The sequence below is a fragment of the Bombina bombina genome, chromosome 12 (assembly GCF_027579735.1).
Source record: "Bombina bombina isolate aBomBom1 chromosome 12, aBomBom1.pri, whole genome shotgun sequence".
In the NCBI taxonomy this organism is placed as follows: Eukaryota; Metazoa; Chordata; class Amphibia; order Anura; family Bombinatoridae; genus Bombina; species Bombina bombina.
Genome location: NC_069510.1, coordinates 6,408,053 through 6,430,654, shown reverse-complemented (window position 1 = coordinate 6,430,654; position 22,602 = coordinate 6,408,053). Strand labels below are relative to the sequence as shown.

At 40.7% G+C, this 22,602-nt stretch overlaps 1 protein-coding gene across 1 annotated transcript in view; it reads left to right on the top strand.

Moving 5' to 3' along the window:
• The window catches only part of RAB14 (RAB14, member RAS oncogene family), a 164,926-nt gene that overhangs the window by 75,780 nt on the left and 66,544 nt on the right, over positions 1–22,602 (top strand). The window contains exon 2 of the mRNA XM_053695938.1: positions 2,104–2,278. Coding sequence (XP_053551913.1) covers positions 2,104–2,278 — 175 coding nt within the window. The remainder of the gene's footprint in view (positions 1–2,103; positions 2,279–22,602) is intronic.

Genomic DNA, 22,602 nt, shown 5'->3' with positions numbered 1-22,602 from the left:
TATATTTTGTAATATTGATTTGGGTGATTGTACAAAGGATTCCTATGAAGGTGTTTTATATGAGCGTTATATTTTGTAATATTGATTTGGGTGATTGTACAAAGGATTCCTATGAAGGTGTTTTATATGAGCGTTATATTTTGAGATTCTTTCATTTAACAGAGCCTGTGGTATGGTAAGGGAGATTTGTTCATCTACTATAGTGCTCAACAATTTAGATAGGTCATATTGTTTGAATTTTGGGGCACTCCCACCACCTATGCAGATAGGTTCCTATTGCATCACATCTCTAACCATTTCTAGTGCTACCTTTTTATTAGGTGTACAGTTTTCATAAGGGTTAAATACCATCGAAACAACGTCTTAATACAATTTTCCCTCATGTATTTTATCCCATTTGTCTATCTTTTTCCTCGCCTTTATTGGTTTCCCATTTGAGTATCAGTCGCTGTTTGTTTTTAGTTTTAGCGTCTTGAATAGCGATCTATAGTTGCAATATTATATATTTCGACCTAGTATGAGAGACACAAATTCGTTCTAGGGTGTTTAGTGGGAGGGATGTAATGCCTGAAGTGTTTTTGCGAAGGGCTACCGTTATTTGTAAGTACAAGAACCAGCTTAGAGGGAGAGGGTCCAGTTTCTGTTGCATCCTGGCTAGAAGTCATAGGAGTTTTATGTATGAGAGAGTCATCCACTCTCTATATAACCCTTTATTTTCCTATTTGTTTATTAAAGGTCTATAATCTTTGTGGATCAGGTACTTTAATGGAATTATTAACCAATGAGAGGGCATGAGTGTGGTGTTTGTTTTCCATTGTTGTATGGATTGATAAGTTGTTTAGGAACATGTGTCAAATCCCACATTTCCCTCATCTCTATTCCACAAGACATCCTCTGGTGAACCCAAAACTCTAATGTGGGCCATATTATGTTCCTATCTTTTCTACTGAAAATGGAGATTTGAGCTAGTTTGGAGGCATGGTAATAGTCTAGAAGGTTTGGAGCCCTAACTCCTCCCAGTTGTCTGGCATGTCAGGGTGTGAAAGGGAATTCTAGCGTGTTTTTTACCTCTGAGGAACCCATGAAGCGCGGTTTGGAGTGTTTCTAGATCATGTTTTGGAACCTTATTTGGTAATGCTCTAAATAAGTATAAAAGTCTGGGGAAAATGTTTATTTTTATGGTTGAAAGTCTACCATACCACAAAGTTATGCTTTTGCCATCTGAGGAGATCTGATCGAATTACTTTATATAGGGGAGAAAGGATTGTTTTATATAGCTGTGAGGAATGTGTTTAACTCCTAGGTAAATTGGCTTCAATATGCTTAATTGTATGATTTGGCATAGCTATAGGGAGGGCTTCACATTTGTCCAAATTTATTTTGTAGCCGGAGATTGAGGAGAAAATGTTGATGGTATTATATAGATTGGGGAGAGAGATCAGAAGCTTGGTTAAAGGGACACTAAACCCAATTTTTTTTCTTTCGTGATTCAGATAGAGCAGCAATTTTAAGCAACTTTCTAATTTACTCCTATTATCAATGTTTCTTCGTTCTCTTGCCATCTTTATTTATAAAGCAGGAATGTGATGCATAGGAGCTGGACCATTTTTGGTTGAGAACCTGGGTTATGCTTGCTTATTGGTGGGTAAATGTAAGCCTCCAATAAGCAAGCACTATCCATGGTGCTGAACCTAAAATGGGCTGGCTGCTAAAATTTACATTTCTGCTTTTAAAATAAAGATAGCAAGAGAACGAAGAAAAAATGATAATGGGAGTAAATTAGAAAGTTGCTTAAAATTGCATGCTCTATCTGAATCACAAAAGAAAAAAAATGTGTGTTCAGTGTCCCTTTAACATGAGCAGGACGTCATCTGCATATAAAGTGATTTTGTGATCGATTGGTGTCCACCTTGCCGGTTCATATCATACCCGACTTTGTAATCAGAGTAAAGTCAATTAGTCATTAGTTCAGACTGTGTTCTTTATATAGGTTCCGAGTAACAAATCCGGACGAACTCTAGTCATCCTGTTTTTTTAGTTTCTTTTTTGTGACCTTTGTCCAACTCGATTTTTGAGATGCATTCTGTGAATCCATCTTTTCAGGATTATTAGCGGACAGAAGCTGTGATGGTATCTCCGGAATTTCCAATCCCAGTGTTTTGCTGATGGTTGGGATCTCCTCCACTCCTTTTTATGGAAGAAAATCTACCCTCTTATCACTTGTAGGGCAAAGGGAAAGACCCAGCGATGCGCAATCTGATTTTGACGCAGCAGTGTGGTAAGTGGACGAAGAGAGTTGTGGCGTTGCAATGTCCTGATACATAAATCTTGGTAGAATTAAACTATATTTCCTTCAAATTTGATTGTGGGATTTTGGGGAGCTGCCATTAAGATTCTTTCTTTTTCATGGAACTGTAAGAATTTAACAATAACATCCCTTGCTGGGAGATCTTCTTTGGGTCTCGCTCTGAATGCTCTGTGAGCACGTTCAATCTGAAACTCTTCTCCTTTAGCTCCCCCAGTGATAGAGCTAAATAGCTGTTGAACAAAAGTAATTTTGCTGCTATGGTTTCTGGAATCCCTTTTGAGACGTATTTTTCTCCTCTTGTCCGATTCTCCATATCCTCCTTTTTTTTCCCTGAAGGTCAGAAATTAATTGTTGTTGGGAGGATAAAGAATTTGAGGTCATGGAAAGGTCATCCGAGAATACCTCTTGGTTTTTTTCAAGTGTCTCTACTCGATTCCCCATTTCAGCTATATCATTTTTTTTAATATCTTTTAATGGAATAGTCTAAACCTTTGTGATTCAGATAGAGCATGCGATTTTAAGAAACTTTCTAATTTACTCCTATTATCAATTTTTATTCGTTCTCTTGGTATCTTTATTTGAAAAAGCAAGAATGTAAGCTTAGGAGCCAGCCCATTTTTGGTTTAGCACCTGGGTAGCACTTTCTGATTGGTGTCTAAATGTAGCCACCAATCAGCAAGCACTACCCAGGTGCTGAACCAAAAATGGGCCGGTTCCTAAGCTTACATTCAAATAAAGATACCAAGAGAACAAAGAAAAATTGATAATAGAAGTAAATTCAAAAGTTGCTTAAAATTTCTTCTCTATCTGAATCATGAAATTTTAATTTTGACTAGAATGTCCCTTTAAGCTAGCTGTTACTGTGGAATTAAGGTTATCAATTTTATTCCAAAGTTCGTGGAGAGATCTTGTTTGGACACTAGATGTTGTAGATCCGCTTTTGTCGCTAATGTTTGATCTGCCTGTGAGCTTTGTATTCCAGATTCTGGATCAGCTTCATCTTCCATATCAGTTTCCATTATTTCTGGAGGTTTGGTGGTTTTGAAAAGTGTCCACATTTGTGGATTTAGATTTTTTGTCTCCCAGCTTGTTCATTTTTCTAGCTTACATGGTGCTTTTAATATTGGTCTTACACAGTCCTCTGGGAGCCTATCTTGGCAAATGTCAGAAGTAAATGTAGATATAAGTTATGGGAGGAATGATTCTGGTAGCCATATATTAAGTCTTTGCCTCCCTGTCAGCTCTCACAGTGAGGCTATAGCATCAGTATTCTTTGTACTTTCCCAGTGGGTCTCACACATCAGGGTTTATGTAGATAGGTAACCGTTTCAGATCTGGTTTTATATTTTGTGTCTTTCACCACCTGGTTTTGGCTATAGCGTCTGTTTCTGATATGTTCCCATTTAAGCAGGGTTAATAGTCTCCATCACTGGGAAAAAGGATTGGCAGTAGGGTCTTTTAATAATAATAAAGACAACATTATAAACATTAGTCCGGATTTAATATTGGCCCCCCATGAGCTGGTGGTCTTGCTATTTTAGTGTATGTTCTCATTGTAGGGGATATGTAGGACGGTATGTGCTCCTTTTTATGTTACAGCGTAAGGCTGTTGATAGGGTGGCTTACCGACGTGGCTGCTTTTTGTGGCTCAGTTTCGCTACTATCTTCACTCCCTCTCGCTTCTCGGCAAAAGTCCATTTAGGGGTCTCCAGAGCGTTTTGTGGGTTTGTTGGTGGCCTATTTGTGTGCTATTCAGCTCTTCTGGATGACCTCTGCGTTACCACAAGTCGAGCTGTAATTACGGCGTGGAAGTAGGCCTCAGCAATTCGGATTTGCTGTCTCACATTACTCAGCGGTGTTGCAGTCATGTATACGGTCTCCCGCAGCTCCCCAGAGATAGGCTTGCAAGATTGAAAATTTTGATTGTGCTTTTTTCCACCTTTTGCTGGATTAACTGCCCGGAGCTCCAGACTCACACAACCATCTTGGAGCTCAGTCTGGTTCCACCCCCCGTAACTGCCTAATTTAAAGTTAAAATTTAAGCTTTCATGATGTAGATAGGACATGCAATTAAAACAACTTTCCTTTTTTTTTTTTTTTTTTTTTTTAATCTAATTTGCTTTGTTCTCTTTTTAGTTGAAAGCTAAAGCTAGGTAGGCTTATATGCTAATTTCTAAGCCCTTGAAGTCCACTTCTTATCTAAGGGCATTTGATCGCTTTTCACAGCTAGAGGGTGTTGGTTCATATATGCCATACAAATAACTCCATGTGTATGAGCACAATGTTATTTATGAGTCAGTACTAATTGGATAAAATGCAAGTCTGGCAAAAGAACTGAAATAAGGAAGCAGTCTGTGTATATACAAGGTAAAAAGTATAAAATAATATAACGGTGTGGGTTGTGCAAAACTGGGGAATGGGTAATAAATAAATAATTCTGGGGTAGACTGTCCATTTAAAATTTAATTTCACAATGACCTGCAGAATTATGTTTACTAAAAAATGTCATTGCAGAAAGGGGGTAAAAAAGTTCTGCCTCAGGGTCAGGCTCTACAAGGCAAGCTGACCTCATCCAGCCACTAGCTGATTTTTCTTGCTCCTTCTACAAAACCTGCTAAACAAGAGCTGGTCTGCAGCTAGTCTGCTAGTGACTGGAGAGGCCACCTTACCTGTTCTACAGTCCTGTCCTTATCAAAGGCACAATGACTAGTGACTAAATACCAAGAGCTGGTCTGCGGCTAGTCAACTAGTGATTGTAGGCCACCTTACCTGTGCTATAGTCCTGTCCTTATCAAGGGCACAATGACTAGTGACTAGATAACAAGAGCTGGTCTGCAGCTAGTGACTGGAGAGGCCACCTTACCTGTGCTACAGTCCTGTCCTTATCAAAGGCACAATGACTAGTGACTAGATACCGAGAGCTGGTCTGCGGCTAGTCTGCTAGTAACTGGAGAGGCCACCTTACCTGAGCTATAGTCCTGTCCTTATCCAGGACACAATGACTAGTGACTAGATACCAATAGCTGGTCTGCGGCTAGTCTGCTATTGACTGGAGAGGCCACCTTACCTGTGCTACAGTCCTGTCCTTATCAAAGGCACAATGACTAGTGACTAGATACCAAGAGCTGGTCTGCGGCTAGTCAGCTAGTGACTGGAGGCCACCTTACCTGAGCTATACTCTGTTCTTGTCAAGGGCACAATGACTAGTGACTAGATACCATAAAAAATGTTCTTTCTTGTGCTGGTGAGAGACCCATGAGAGCTTGTGCCACCTGTATTGGCACACAATGCCTTACTTTCTGGTGTGCAACTGCTTTTTCATTTTTAGTATTCCTTTTGTTTCACATTTGTACACCATGTTTACAGCTTAGATTAACTTTACCAGCCCTTATGGTAAGAATATGATGTAACTAAGCTGTAGTGCAGTGTTTAAGTAACTGCTAGTGCAGATGGCTGTGCGGTTCCATAACTGTATTGCTGTTTGAAGATCTGGCTGTGAAAGGGTTTTCTTGTACTGACTAACTGGTTCTGGTAGAAATCTCTTAACGCATATGTGTGTTGTGTACATACCTTACTTAAAGGGCCAGTGCATTGTAGCATTCTCTCTCCTTTGTGTTCCCAATGGTACTATTTACTTTAGTGTATTACATGGTTTAAAAATTGCTTATTTGCCTTTTATTTTGTCAATTTAAAGGGTTAGGAAATTTAAAATTTCATGATTCAGATACTATAGTAGACACAACCCAAGGTATTGATCTAGGCCTATTTTTAATATATATTTGTAAAAGCTTCTCTGGGATCCCCTTTGTGCAGAAATGGCAGACCTATATTGCTTTGCCATTGGTTTTTGTTAATTAGAAGGTGGCTAACTGCAGCTGCGCAGCACAATTCTATTATTCCCGGCATTGAAGGGGTTAATCAGGTAACTTGTAAGATTAATTTTAGCTGTAGTGTAGAGATCCCCCTCCCACCTGACACTTACCACCCCATGATCCCTCCCAAACAGCATACAGTCTGTAACGATCCGGCATCTGCATCCATATGGAACTGGAGCACTGATCGCGCTTTGGCGCCATATGCGGCAGATGCCATGAGCTCAGGAACTCCAGTTCTCGGCTGTAACTTAAAGGGACAGTTTACTAAAAAAAATGTCTCCCCTTTCATTTGTTCCCAATAATCCACTTTACCTGCTGGCGTGTATTAAATGGTTTACTAGTATTTCCTTTACCCTTATTGTCAATATATACCAGGTTTATAAATATAATTTATTTATTTATTTATTTATTTAAAATGACCTCCAATAAAAAATGTATATACGAAACAATTGAAATATTTATTCCTAAATTCTTGAGATTGGTTAAATTTATAAACACATTGAAATATATTAAGTAGAGACTAGCTTTGAATCAACTATGCACTCTTATTCCGTTACAATATTCTATACAACAGATCATAAAATAAATATACCTTTTTAAAATGAACTTTACTCACAATCCCATTAAAATACCACAATAAAATACCAGAATATGGACCGTTAACTCAACAATGTTTAGTTAGACAATATAACAAAATACTTTACCATCTGATTGATATGCCAGTTTATCTGAGCTGAAATAACCATATTTCTCTTTTAAGATGTATCGAGTCCACGGATTCATCCATACTTGTGGGATATTCTCCTTCCTTACAGGAAGTGGCAAAGAGCACCCACAGCATAGCGGTCTATATAGCTCCTCCCTTAACTCCACCCCCCAGTCATTCTCTTTGCCTACTCTAAGTACTAGGAAGGGTAAAGTGAGTGTGGTGACAAAAATGTTAGTTTTTATTTTCTCAAGCAAAAGTTTATTTTAAATGGTACCGGTGTGTACTATTTACTCTCTGGCAGAAAAGGGATGAAGATTTCTGCAAGGAGGATGATGATCTTAGCACTTTGTAACTAAGATCCACTGCTGTTCTCACAAAGGCTTAAGAGTAAAGGGAAAACATCAGTTGGGGGAATGGTTTACAGGCTAAACTGCATTGAGGTATGTTCAGTCTATTTTTTTCTAGACAGACTGTTTTGTTTCTAGAAAAGACTGGCAGTATCCCCATGAGGGAAGGGTAAGCTGTATTCAGAAACTTAGTAGGAATCCCAACTTGCATAAAGGGCTCATTAGTTACTGGTGACACTGATAGTAAAAAACGCTTTTGTTTTTATTGCAAATATAACGTTTTTTTGAGGGACTTTAAGGGGTCATTGTGGCTTGTTTAAGGGTTATTAACCCACATGGCTAGTTTAAGAAACACTCTGTTGTGTTTCTTTTAGGCCCCATAACATTGAGTGAGGTGGGAGGGGCCTATTTTTGCGCTTCAGTTGCGCAGTTTCTTTTCCTCAGAGACATCCAGCTGCTTCTCCTGAGGTTCCTACTGTGTTTGAGGGCTGTAAAGAAGTTTTTTTTTCCCCACAAATCATTTCTAAAGGGCAGGTAGGCGCCACAGCAGAGCTGTGGCAAGGTGCTGAACGTTTTTTACCGGTTTTGACGTTTTGTCAATCCGGTTTTTACATTAAGGGGTTGATTGTTTATTTGCATAGTTCTGCAAAGTTACTAAGGCTTTATGATGCTACTGTAAAAAATTTGTTGAGTTTACTGCTTTTTTTACACTGTTTTGAAGAGTTTATGCAGCTTTTTTTCTTTTAAATGCACAGTACCCTTTTTTTCCTAAGTGTTACTTGCTTTGATTAAAGTGTTTTCCAAGCTTGCTTGTTACATTATTACCCTGTTTAACATGTCTGACACCAAGGAAAAACCTTGTTCAATGTGTTTAGAAGCCATTGTGGAACCCCCTCTTAGAATGTGTCCCAATTGCACTGATATGTCTATAAATTTATAAAGAGAATTTTAGCACTTAAAAATATTGCAATAGATGATTCTCAGACAGAAGGAAATTAGGGTTTAACATCTAGTTCTCCCCAAGTGTCACAACCAGTAACACCTGCACAAGGGACTCCTAGTACCTCTAGTGCGTCAAATTCATTTACTTTACAAGACATGGCCACAGTTATGAATACAACCCTCACAGAGGTTTTATCCAAACTGCCTGGTTTACAAGGAAAGCGTGACAGCTCTGGGTTAAGAACAAATGCTGAGCCGTCTGACGCTTTAGTAGCCGTATCCGATATACCCTCACAATGTTCTGAAGTAGGGGTAAGGGATTTGTTATCTGAGGGAGAAATTTCTGATTCAGGAAAGACGCTCTCAGACAGATTCTGATATGATGGCCTTTAAATTTAAGCTTGAACACCTCTGCTTATTGCTCAGGGAGGTATTAGCGACTCTAGATGATTGTGACCCTATAGTGGTCCCAGAGAAATTGTGTAAAATGGACAAATACTTAGAGGTTCATGTTTACACTGATATTTTTTCCAGTCCCTAAGAGGATTGCGAATATTGTTACTAAGGAGTGGGATAGACCAGGTATTCCGTTCGCTCCCCCTCCTGTTTTTAAGAAAATGTTTCCCATATCGGACACCATGCGGGACTCGTGGCAGACAGTTCCTAAGGTGGAGGGAGCTATTTCTACTCTGGCTAAGCATACAACTATACCTATTGAAGTCAGTTGTGCTTTCAAAGATCCTATGGATAAAAAATTAGAGGGTCTTCTGAAGAAAATTTTTGTTCATCAAGGTTTTCTTCTCCAACCTATTGCGTGCATTGTTCCTGTAACTACTGCAGCTGCTTTCTGGTTCGAGGCTCTAGAAGAGGCTCTTCAGATGGAGACTCCATTAGAGGATATTATGGACAGAATTAAGGCCCTGAAGTTGGCTAATTCTTTCATTACAGATGCCGCTTTCCAACTGGCTAAGTTAGCGGCAAAAAATTCAGGTTTTGCCATTTTAGCACGCAGGGCGTTCTGGCTTAAGTCCTGGTCTGCTGATGTGTCATCAAAATCTAAACTTTTGAACATCCCTTTCAAAGGAAAGACCCTATTCGGGCCTGAACTGAAAGAGATTATTTCAGACATCACTGGAGGGAAAGGCCATGACCTCCCTCAGGATAAAACAAATAAAATGAGGACCAAACAAAATAATTTTGAGTTCCTTTCGGAACTTCAAGGGTGGTCCCGCTTCAGCTTCCCCTGCTGCAAAGCAAGAGGGGAATTTTGCCCAATCCAAGTCAGTCTGGAGACCTAACCAGGCTTGGAACAAGAGTAAACAGGCCAAGAAGCCTGCAGCTGCCTCCAAGACAGCATGAAGGGGTAGCCCCCGATCCGGGACCGGATCTAGTAGGGGGCAGACTCTCTCTCTCTCTTCGCTCAGGCTTGGGCAAGAGATATTCACGATTCCTGGGCCTTAGAAATTGTGTCCCAGGGATATCTTCTGGACTTCAGACTCTCCCCCAAGTGGGAGATTTCACATTTCTCTATTGTTTGCAAACCAGACAAAGAGAGAGGCGTTCTTACGCTGTGTAGAAGACCTACATACCATGGGAGTAATCCACCCAGTTCCAAAAGCGGAACAAGGGCTAGGGTTTTACTCAAACTTGTTTGTGGTTCCCAAAAAAGAGGGGACTTCCAGACCAATCTTGGATCTCAAAATTCTAAAAAAATTCCTCAGAGTAACATCATTCAAGATGGAGACTATTCGGACTATTCTACCCCTGATCCAGGAGGGTCAATATATGACTACCGTGGACTTAAAGGATGCGTATCTACACATCCCTATTCACAGAGATCATCATCAATTCCTCAGATTCGCATTTCTGGACAGGCATTACCAGTTCGTGGCCCTTCCCTTCGGGTTGGCCACGACTCCCAGAATTTTCACAAAGGTGCTAGGGTCCCTTTTGGCGGTTCTAAGACCATGGGGCATATCAGTGGCACCTTATCTAGACGACATCTTGATTCAGGCGTCGACTTTCCAGCTAGCCAAGTCTCACACGGACATTGTGTTGGCTTTTCTGAGATCTCACGGGTGGAAGGTGAACATAAAAGAGAGTTCTCTCTTCCCTCTCACAAGAGTTTCCTTCCTATGGACTCTGATAGACTCGTTAGAAATGAAAATATTTCTGACGGAGGTCAGAAAATCAAAACTCTAAACCACTTGCCGAGCTCTTCATTCCATTCCTCAGCCATCAGTGGCTCAATGTATGGAGGTAATCAGACTCGTGGTAGCCGGAATGGACATAGTTCCTTTTGCCCGCCTACACCTCAGACCACTGCAACTATGCATGCTTAAACAGTGGAATGGGGATTATGCAGATTTCTCTCCTCAACTGCATCTGGACCAGGAGACCAGAGATTCTCTTCTCTGGTGGTTGTCTCAGGACCACCTGTCTCAGGGAATATGTTTCCGCAGGCCAGAATGGCTCATAGTAACGACAGATGCCAGCCTGCTAGGCTGGGGTGCTGTCTGGAACTCCCTGAAAGCACAGGGCTTATGGTCTAGGGAGGAAACTCTCCTCCCGATAAACATTCTAGAACTGAGAGCGATATTCAATGCGCTTCAGGCGTGGCCCCAGATAGCTGCGGCCAAATTCATCAGATTTCAGTCGGACAACATCACGACTGTAGCTTATATCAATCATCAAGGAGGAACACAGAGTTCTCTAGCGATGATGGAGGTAACCAAAATAATCTGATGGGCGGAGGATCACTCTTGCCATCTCTCAGCAATCCATATCCCAGGGGTAGAGAACCGGGAGGCGGATTTCCTAAGTCGTCAGACTTTTTATCCGGGGGAGTGGGAGCTCCATCCGGAGGTATTTGCCCAGCTGACTCAGCTATGGGGCACACCAGAATTGGATCTGATGGCGTCCCGTCAGAATGCCAAACTTCCTTGTTACGGGTCCAGGGATCCCCAGGCGGTACTGATAGTTGCTCTAGCAGTGCCCTGGTCCTTTAATCTGGCCTATGTATTTCCACAGTTTCCTCTCCTCCCACATCTGGTTGCCAGAATCAAGCGGGAGAGAGCTTCAGTGTTTCTGATAGCACCTGCGTGGCCACGCAGGACTTGGTATGCAGACCTAGTGGACATATCATCGGTTCCACTGTGGACTCTGCCAATGAGGCAGGACCTTCTAATCCAAGGTCCATTCACGTATCCAAATCTAATTTCTCTCCGTCTGACTGCTTGGAGATTGAATGCCTGATTCTATCAAAGTGTGGTTTCTCTGAGTCGGTCATTGATACCCTGATTCAAGCTAGAAAGCCTGTCACCAGGAAGATCTATCGTAAGATTTGGCGCAAATATTTTTATTGGTATGAATCCAAGGGTTACTTATGGAGTAAGATTAGGATTCCTAGAATATTGTCCTTTCTCCAAGAAGGATTGGAGAAGGGATTATCAGCTAGTTTCTTAAAAGGACAAATATCTGATTTGTCTATTCTTTTACAGATGTCCCAGACGTTCAAGCGTTTAGTCAGGCCTTGGTCAGGATCAAGCCTGTATTTAAACCTGTTGCTCCGCCATGGAGCCTAAACTTAGTTCTTAAAGTATTTCAAGGGGTTCCTTTTGAACCTATGCCTTCCATAGATATTAAGCTTCTATCTTGGAAAGTTTTGTTTTTAGTAGCTATCTCTCCGGCTCGAAGAGTTTCTGAGTTATCTGCTTTGCAGTGTGATTCACCTTACCTTGTTTTCCATGCAGATAAGGTGGTTTTGCGTACCAAACCTGGGTTTCTTCCTAAGGTTGTTTCTAATAGGAATATCAATCAGGAGATTGTTGTTCCTTCACTGTGTCCTAATCCTTCATCAAAGAAGGAACGTCTGTTGCGCAATCTTGAGGTGGTTGGTGCTTTAAAATTCTACTTATAAGCAACTAAAGATTTCCGTCAAACATCTTCATTGTTTGTTGTTTATTCTGGTAAACGGAGAGGTCAAAAGGCTACGGCTACCTCTTTCCTTTTGGCTGAAAAGCATCATCCGTTTGGCTTATGAGACTGCTGGCCAGCAGCCTCCTGAAAGAATTACTGCTCATTCTACTAGAGCAGTGGCTTCCACATAGGCTTTTAAAAATGAGGCTTCTGTTGAACAGATTTGTAAGGCGGCGACTTGGTCTTCGCTTCATACTTTTTCCAAATTTTCCAAATTCGATACTTTTGCTTCTTCGGGGGCTATTTTTGGGAGAGAGGTTCTACAAGCAGTGGTGCCTTCCGTTTAAGGTACCTGTCTTGTTCCCTCCCTTCATCCGTGTCCTAAAGCTTTGGTATTGGTATCCCACAAGTATGGATGAATCCGTGAACTCGATACATCTTACAAGAGAAAACATAATTTATGCTTACCTGATAAATTTATTTCTCTTGTGATGTATCGAGTCCACGGCCCGCCCTGTTTATTTAAGATGGGCAGTATATTTTTATTTAAAAAACTTCAGTCACCACTGCACCCTATAGTTTCTCCTTTTTCTTCCTAGCCTTCGGTCGAATGACTGGGGGGTGGAGCTAAGGGAGGAGCTATATAGACAGCTCTGCTGTGTTTGCTCTCATTGCCACTTCCTGTAAGGAAGGAGAATATCCCACAAGTATGGATGAATCCATGGACTCGATACATCACAAGAGAAATAAATTTATCAGGTAAGCATAAATTATGTTTTAGCTACAATAAGGCATATATATCATTATCAATAATAAACCTGACTTAAAGATATGAAATACAAAATACCTTTATCTAGCAAGTAAAATTATTTAGCATTTGTGACTACACAGGACTATGGATATAACTTAAAACACCAAATATGTTCTTTAAATTATTAGCTGCAATTTAACTGTGGCACCAAGATACCTTTGATTTAAATATAAAAGTATGAAACAACCTTTTATACGTTACCAGGTACACCAAATTGAATGTTCAATTTTTTTTTCAGATAAGTCCAGTTCACCTCATAAATTAAGAGGTATTTTTGCAATATGGATAAGTTAGGCTATTTTTGCAATATGGATAAGTTAGGCCCAGATTTGCTTTATAGAGACTGTGTCTCAAAAAGGCAGAAAGGTTATCCGTCAAAATTTTAGCAAGCAAAATACCTCTTCTATCCCTTTGCATGAGGTTATATCGCGTGATGTACCCCACGCATTTTTATTCTAATCATTGGTGAATATGGGATGCACCCTTACTGAAACTTGTCTGATAGGCCTTTAACGGAGATGAGCATTGATTGGCCCTCGTAACTGAACATCTCATAGGCTTACTGGGATCATACCAGTTATCATCCATTGGCCCTCGTAACTGAACATCTCATAGGCTTACTGGGATCATACCAGTTATCGTCCATTAGGGGGCAGCAGATAACTAGAAATGCAGTCTCATTATCAATATTGATAAGTTTACATCTTTTAATTTTATATTTAATATACAATTATTTCCTGATATTAATAAACTTATCTGGTTAACAACATACATGTCCCATCTTATATAACTTATCATGTATCGATAGAGACTAAACATGAGTATATTACTTATGATATTTTGGAATATGAGGGACTAGTGGTATAAATCAATAAAATATATGTCTATCTGACTTATTCTGTATATCAGCTCATTTGATATACTGGTACATATTTCATTTCCTAGTCACATTTTATATCATAGATACACATTAGTATTATAGTTATTTATTAATACATGTCTCAACAGTGTTTAAGACATTGGTTCAACCTCTATGCATTTATATGTCAACTCTTATTTAGAAATCTCATCTTCACATCAGTTCTCCCCTGTAATGTTCATTAGATTTCTGGAAAATAAAGAAATTTATCCTGAAACAAACTGGTTAAAGATTTTTAATTACATAGCTACTTATTAAATTCAGCAAATATTTATCCAATATGTTATTGTCAGGCATTTAATTTCAGATCCACAATTATATACATTTTTATACAATACTGAGGTATACTTTAACTTGAAATTTAAACATAAGTTGTACTTTGAAATTAATTTCAAAGTTACAATGCAACATGTGTTTCTGTTTAGCTAGCTTGATGTGCATCTCAGGTTCAGGGGCAATTAACAGGCCTGTGCTAATTACTATATCTTCAGAATTTTGCTGGCATATCTGACTTATATAGAGAATCTTGTCTCCAACACCCTAGGATGCATCCAGGCTCGGGTAATTATCAGGCCCAATGTTTATCCTTCATGTGGAGCTATGAGTTTTAAATGCTAAATGTTTATTATCTATCTTCACTAATTGAACAATTGTATCATCCCTTTTGTTTTCTCTTAGATGTATTGAGCAGCTATGGTGGTCAGTAGTGATCTGATAGGGAATCTTTGAAAACAATTCCTTTGTTCTCACTCAGATCTTCTGTAATCAGGGAAAGACATCTCAAGTCTGACCTTAGATTTGCAATACACAGAATGACTGGGGTTTAAATTTAAGCATGCTCATTTTATCGCTGAAAACATTCTATTTGCCTTGGTGCATGGAGGTGGCTTAATACACTAAACTCCTAACTTCTGGCGTTCTTTTGCAAAGGTAACGCCTTGTTTGTTTATGGTCTGACAGATTGATTTCTGATCGGGTGAAAAGGGGACTTTACTACCACAATATAAGTTAAATGGACCTACAGGATGTCTGAGTGAAACCTGCAGCTGAATCTTAATCAGCATAAAGGGTTTGCCCCCTGATCCGGGATAGGATTGAGTGGTGGGCTGAATTTCTTAGATACGGATGTCCCTAATAGCTTGCGGACATAGTATCTCAGGGTTACTAAATAGATTTAAAACCTTACCTCCTTGAGGGGGGTTCATTCTTTTCATTTACCTGCAGTCCAGATAAAAGAAGCATTTTAAATTTTGACCTTTCCTTCCTGGGCGTGTTCCCAGCAAGGAGGATTCTCTATTTATTCTACAGGGTACCGTCCTTCTAAATAGAAGCCATTGGGTCATTCTTCCCTTGGAAGGGTCACTTCCGGACGACCATAGACCAGAAGGATGCATATCTTCTAGTTTTCGAGATTTGCCTTTCTGCCTTACCTTCGGCCCTGCCACGTTCCCAGAATTTTCTCTAAGGTTCTGGGGGTTCTTTTGGCAGTGATCAAGTCTTGGGGTATTGAAGTGGCACCCTTTCTGGACGACATTTTGGTTCAGGTACCATCTTTTCTACAAGTAAACTCTCATTCAGAGATCTTGTCGTCTTGCTATGTTCTCACGGATGAAAAGTGATTCTGGAAATCAGCTTCCTTGTGTCAGCTACAGGGGCAGTTTCCTTAGGGACCATTATAGTTTCCCTATCTGTGAAAATATTTCAAAGATTAAAAGACCTCTATCGGCAGTCTACTGTTCATGACATCAGTGACTCATTGTATGGAGGAAATCGGTCTCATGGACATCATCCCTTTGCTCGGTCCCACCTGTAATTTTTGCAGGTTTGCATGCTCAAACAGTGGCGGAGATCATGCTATCTCTGAGGATAGATCTAGATCTGTCGACTGACTGTTTCCTTGGTTTTTCTCCTGAGAATTTGTCTCAGGGCACATGCTTTTGGTATTCTTCTGGGTGATAGTGAACACTGTCTAAAGCCTTTTGGGCTGACGAGCAGTGGGGGACTCCAAAGGGCACTTTGTCTTTGGTAGGAGTCTGCTCTCCTCATAACCTTTTGAGTTGAGTGATTTTCAATGCTCTGATGGCTTGACCTCAGTGGTCCATAGCCCGGTTTATCAGGTTCCAGTTGGACAATGTCACCTCAGTGGCTTACATCAACTTGGAAGGAACTCGGAATTCCTTAGCCTTGAATGAGATGGCTAGGATTATTCAGTAGGCGTAAGCTCTCAATTACGGTCTGTCATCCACATTCCAGGAGTGGACAACTAGGAATAGATTTCAGGAGCAGTCAGACACTTTTTCCCGGGGAGTGGGCTCTCCTCCCAGAGGTGTTCTCCAGGTTATCCCTCTAATGGGGGGGGCTGGAGTTGAATCTGATGGCGTTTCGGCAGAACGCCAAGCTTCCAAGGTGCGGTTCAAGGCAAGAGATCCGCTGGTTGCCCTGATAGGCTGGCAGTTCCTTGGGATTTCAGGCTAGCATATTTTATTGCTCTCCTTCGAGTCATTACTTCCACGAGCTTTGGTAATTCCAATGGTTCCTACATGACCTTGCAGGATCTGGTTTGTAGACCTAATGAAGATGTCTTCTCTTCTGTCTTGGAAGTTGCCTTTGAGGAAGGTCCTTCTATCTCAGGGTTCCTTCCTTAGTCCAAATCTCATTTCTCTGAAGCTGACTGCTTGGAGATTGAATGCTAAGTTCTGTCTAAGCATGGTTTTTCTGAGACTGTCATTGAGACCATCATCCTGGCTCACAAGCCTGTTGCTCAAAAAATGAACCATAAGGTATGGCATAAATAACTTTATTGGTGTGAATCCAAGGGCTACTATTGGAGTAGGGTCAGGATTCCTAGGTTTTTGTTCTTTTTTCCAGGAAGGTCTGGAGAAGGGTTTGTCAGTCAGTACTCTGAAGGATCAGATTTCTGCATTATATTTTTTGTTACTCAAGCGTCTGGTGGACGTGTCAGATGTGAAATCTTTTTGTCAGGCCTTGTTTAGAATCAGGCCTGTGTTTAAGTCTGTTGCTCCTCCTTGTAGCCTTAACCTTGTTTTTAAAGTTTTGCAACAGGCTCCGTTTGAGCCATTAAGTTATCTTGGAAGGTTTTGTTTCTTTTTGCTATCTCTTCTGCTTGGAGAGTCTTGGAACTCTCTGCTTTGCAGTGTGATTCACTTTATCTTATCTTTCATGCTGATAAGGCGGTTCTTCGTACTAAGTTAGGTTTTTTCCTAAAGTGTTTTCGGATAGAAATATTAATCAGAAAATTGTTGTTTCTTCGCTATGTCCTAATTCTTCTTCTCATAAGGAACATTTATTGCACAACTTGAATGTTTGTGTGTGTGTGCTCTAAAATTTTATTTACAGGCGACTAAGGATTTTCGCCAGTCTTCTGCCAGGTTTGTTTTTTTCTCTGGGAAACGTAAAGGTCAGAAAGCTACTGCTTCTTTCTCTCTGGTTGAGAAGTATAATTCGTTTGGCTTATGATACTGCTGGTCAGTAGCCTTCTGAGAGAATTACGGCTCATTCCACGAGAGCTGTGTCGTCCTCTTGGGCTTTCAAAAATTAAGTTTCTGTGGAACAGATTTGCAAGGCTGCAACTTGGTCTTCTCTGCATAATTTTTCTAAATTTTACAAATTTGATACTTTGCCTGGGCTGAGGATTCTTTTGGAAGAAACATCCTTCAAGCGGTGGTGCCTTCTGTTTAGGTCTACCTGTCTTGTCCCTCCCTAGTCATCTGTGTCCTCTAGCTTGGGTATTGGTTCCCACTAGAAATTGATTACGTCGTGGACTCTCCATATCTTAGGAAAGAAAACTAAATTTATGCTTACCTGATAAATTTATTTCCAGATATGTCCACGGCCCCGCCCTTTATTTTAAGACCGTTATTTTTTTTGTCTTCGGTCGAATGACTGAGGTTTTGTGGGAAGGGAAGTGATACTTAACAGCTTGGCTGTGGTGCTCTTTGCTTCCTCCTGCTGGCCAGGAGTGATATTCCCAACAGTAAATGATGACGTTTTGGACTCGCCATATCCGGAAAGAAATACATTTATCAGGTGAGCATAAATTTTGTTTTTAAAAGATAGATACTCCCTTAATTACCCGTTCCCTAGTTTTGCATAAAAAAGTTATATAAATACACTTTTTACCTCTGATTACCTTGTATCTAAGCCTCTGCAGACTGCTCCTTATCTCAGTTATATTAATATACTTTTTACTTCTGTGATTACTTTGTATCTAAGCCTCTGCTGACTGCCCCTTATCTCAGTTATATTAATATACTTTTTACCTCTGTGATTACCCTGTATCTAACCCTTTGCAGACTGCTCCTTATTTCAGTTATATTAATATACATTTTACATCTGTGATTACCTTGTATCTAAGCCTCTGCAGACTGCCCCTTATCTCAGTTATATAAATACCCTTTTTTTCTCTGATTACCTTGTAGCTAAGCCTCTGCAGACTGCCCCTTATCTCAGTTATATTAATATACTTTTTACATCTGTGATTACCCTGTATCTAACCCTTTGCAGACTGCTCCTTATTTCAGTTATATTAATATACATTTTACATCTGTGATTACCTTGTATCTAAGCCTCTGCAGACTGCCCCTTATCTCAGTTATATTAATATACTTTTTACCTCTGTGATTACCCTGTATCTAAGCCTCTGCAGACTGCCCTTTATCTCAGTTATATTAATATACTTTTTACCTCTGTGATTACCTTGTATCTAAGCCTCTGCAGACTGCCCCTTTTTTTTTTAGTTCTTTTGACAGACTTGCATTTTAGCCAATCAGTGCTGACTCCTAGGAACTTCACATGCTTGAGCACAGTGTTATCTATATGAAACACATGAACTAACACTCTCTAGTGGTGAAAAACTGTCAAAGTGCCCTGAGCTAAGAGGCAGCCTTCAAGGTCTTAGAAATTAGCATATGAACCTCCTAGGTTTAGCTTTCAACTAAGAATACCAACAAAGCAAAATTGGTGATAGAAGTAAATTGGAAAATTGTTTAAAATGACACGCCCTATCTGAATAATGAAAGTTTGTTTTGGACTAGACTGTCCCTTTTTTTAAGTCCAAAAACTTTCAGTATATTTGGGGATACCACAAGCTAAATCAGCTATTTTGAATGCTGATAAAAGGGTAAACAAGCCACTTGTAAACAATTCAATACTCCGGCAGGTAAAATAGATCATATCAAACAAATTAAAGGGGAGATTTTTTTTGGGTCAAACTGTCCCTTTAAGGGGACAACAATTTTTTTTTTTTTAACATTCCACTGTCCCTTTATGTGCACTTGTCATATTTATATCTGTATTTAGAGGGGCATCATACTTCTATATGAATAACGGGGGGGGAAAGCTGATATAAAGGTGTTTAGATTTAAGTTTAAACCAATACCGCTGTGTCAGTTGTGAGAGGCTGACGCTTGTCTTGCATCTGCAGCCTCTAAACAGGGAGGAACTCTGAGTGATTGCAGAATGAAGGAGCAATGACACCGATTTACCTCTGTATTTAGTGACTGCAGTAGTAGGCTGAGCGCTATAGTAGTATATTACACTGCAGCTGGGATTGGGGCACCATCAGGTGCCAGTTTAAAACTTGCCATATGCCGGCACTATCTTGTTAAAGGGACATCCCACAGTATCAAGTGATTTTATTTCTTGCTATAAAATAACAAATGCAACAAACAAATTGTTTTTAAAATGTGTCTTTCAATGCTAATTAGTAGGAGCCATATCAAACTGCAAGCTAGTCATGGCCAGATTGTTAGTATAAAGTTATCTTTTGATATTGGTCTAATGATGATTTGTGTAAAATTAATCTTAATGTGGTTACTGTCCCTTTTTGTTTGTTCTAAGTTAATATCTTGTTCTATATATGTGTGAGATGTGTAATCCTATTTTATATTTGCAATCAATGCACTTTCTAAACACATTTGTTTTATTTTAGGGCCACGATGGCAACTGCACCGTACAACTATTCGTACATTTTTAAATATATCATCATTGGTAAGTAACTATCTTGTACAGAATGATACTCTAAGCCAGGCACACACATGTTTATACAACACACTTTATAGCAAGGGGCTATATTAGCGGCTAGTGTAACCATCTAGTACAGAATGATGCTCTAAGCCAGGCACACACATGTATATACAGCACACTCTATAGCAGGGTGCCAGATTAGCGGCTAGTGTAACCATCTAGTACAGAATGATGCTCTAAGCCAGGCACACACGTGTATACAGCACACACTCTATAGCAGGGTGCCAGATTAGCGGCTAGTGTAACCATCTAGTACAGAATGATGCTCTAAGCCAGGCACACACGTGTATACAGCACACTTTATAGCAGGGTGCCAGATTAGCGGCTAGTGTAACCATCTAGTACAGAATGATGCTCTAAGCCAGGCACACACATGTATATACAGCACACTCTATAGCAGGGTGCCAGATTAGCGGCTAGTGTAACCATCTAGTACAGAATGATGCTCTAAGCCAGGCACACACGTGTATACAGCACACTTTATAGCAGGGTGCCAGATTAGCGGCTAGTGTAACCATCTAGTACAGAATGATGCTCTAAGCCAGGCACACACATGTATATACAGCACACTCTATAGCAGGGTGCCAGATTAGCGGCTAGTGTAACCATCTAGTACAGAATGATGCTCTAAGCCAGGCACACACGTGTATACAGCACACTTTATAGCAGGGTGCCAGATTAGCGGCTAGTGTAACCATCTAGTACAGAATGATGCTCTAAGTCAGGCACACACATGTATATACAGCACACTTTATAGCAGGGTGCCAGATTAGCGGCTAGTGTAATCATCTAGTACAGAATGATGCTCTAAGCCAGACACACACACGTGTATATACAGCACACTTTATAGCAGGGTGCCAGATTAGCGGCTAGTGTAACCATCTAGTACAGAATGATGCTCTAAACCAGGCACACACATGTGTATACAGCACACTTTATAGCAGGGTGCCAGATTAGCGGCTAGTGTAACCATCTAGTACAGAATGATGCTCTAAGCCAGGCACACACATGTGTATACAGCACACTCTCTATAGCAGGGTGCCAGATTAGCGGCTAGTGTAACCATCTAGTACAGAATGATGCTCTAAGCCAGGCACACACGTGTATACAGCACACTTTATAGCAGGGTGCCAGATTAGCGGCTAGTGTAACCATCTAGTACAGAATGATGCTCTAAGACAGGCACACACATGTGTATACAGCACACTTTATAGCAGGGTGCCAGATTAGCGGCTAGTGTAACCATCTAGTACAGAATGATGCTCTAAGCCAGGCACACACATGTGTATACAGCACACTTTATAGCAGGGTGCCAGATTAGCGGCTAGTGTAACCATCTAGTACAGAATGATGCTCTAAGCCAGGCACACACATGTGTATACAGCACACTTTATAGCAGGGTGCCAGATTAGCGGCTAGTGTAACCATCTAGTACAGAATGATGCTCTAAGCCAGACACACACACGTGTATACAGCACACACTCTATAGCAGGGTGCCAGATTAGCGGCTAGTGTAACCATCTAGTACAGAATGATGCTCTAAGCCAGGCACACACATGTGTATATAACACTCTCTATAGCAGGGTGCCAGATTAGCGGCTAGTGTAACCATCTAGTACAGAATGATGCTCTAAACCAGACACACACACGTGTATACAGCACACTTTATAGCAGGGTGCCAGATTAGCGGCTAGTGTAACCATCTAGTACAGAATGATGCTCTAAGCCAGGCACACACGTGTATACAGCACACTTTATAGCAGGGTGCCAGATTAGCGGCTAGTGTAACCATCTAGTACAGAATGATGCTCTAAGCCAGGCACACACGTGTATATACAGCACACTTTATAGCAGGGTGCCAGATTAGCGGCTAGTGTAACCATCTAGTACAGAATGATGCTCTAAGCCAGGCGCACACATGTGTATATACAGCACACTTTATAGCAGGGTGCCAGATTAGCGGCTAGTGTAATCATCTAGTACAGAATGATGCTCTAAGCCAGGCACACACATGTATATACAGCACACTTTATAGCAGGGTGCCAGATTAGGGGCTAGTGTAACCATCTAGTACAGAATGATGCTCTAAGCCAGGCACACACGTGTATACAGCACACTCTATAGCAGGGTGCCAGATTAGCGGCTAGTGTAACCATCTAGTACAGAATGATGCTCTAAGCCAGGCACACACGTGTATATACAGCACACTTTATAGCAGGGTGCCAGATTAGCGGCTAGTGTAACCATCTAGTACAGAATGATGCTCTAAGCCAGGCACACACATGTGTATATACAGCACACTTTATAGCAGGGTGCCAGATTAGCGGCTAGTGTAACCATCTAGTACAGAATGATGCTCTAAACCAGGCACACACATGTGTATACAGCACACTCTCTATAGCAGGGTGCCAGATTAGCGGCTAGTGTAACCATCTAGTACAGAATGATGCTCTAAACCAGGCACACACATGTGTATACAGCACACTCTCTATAGCAGGGTGCCAGATTAGCGGCTAGTGTAATCATCTAGTACAGAATGATGCTCTAAGCCAGGCACACACGTGTATACAGCACACTTTATAGCAGGGTGCCAGATTAGCGGCTAGTGTAACCATCTAGTACAGAATGATGCTCTAAGCCAGGCACACACGTGTATATACAGCACACTTTATAGCAGGGTGCCAGATTAGCGGCTAGTGTAACCATCTAGTACAGAATGATGCTCTAA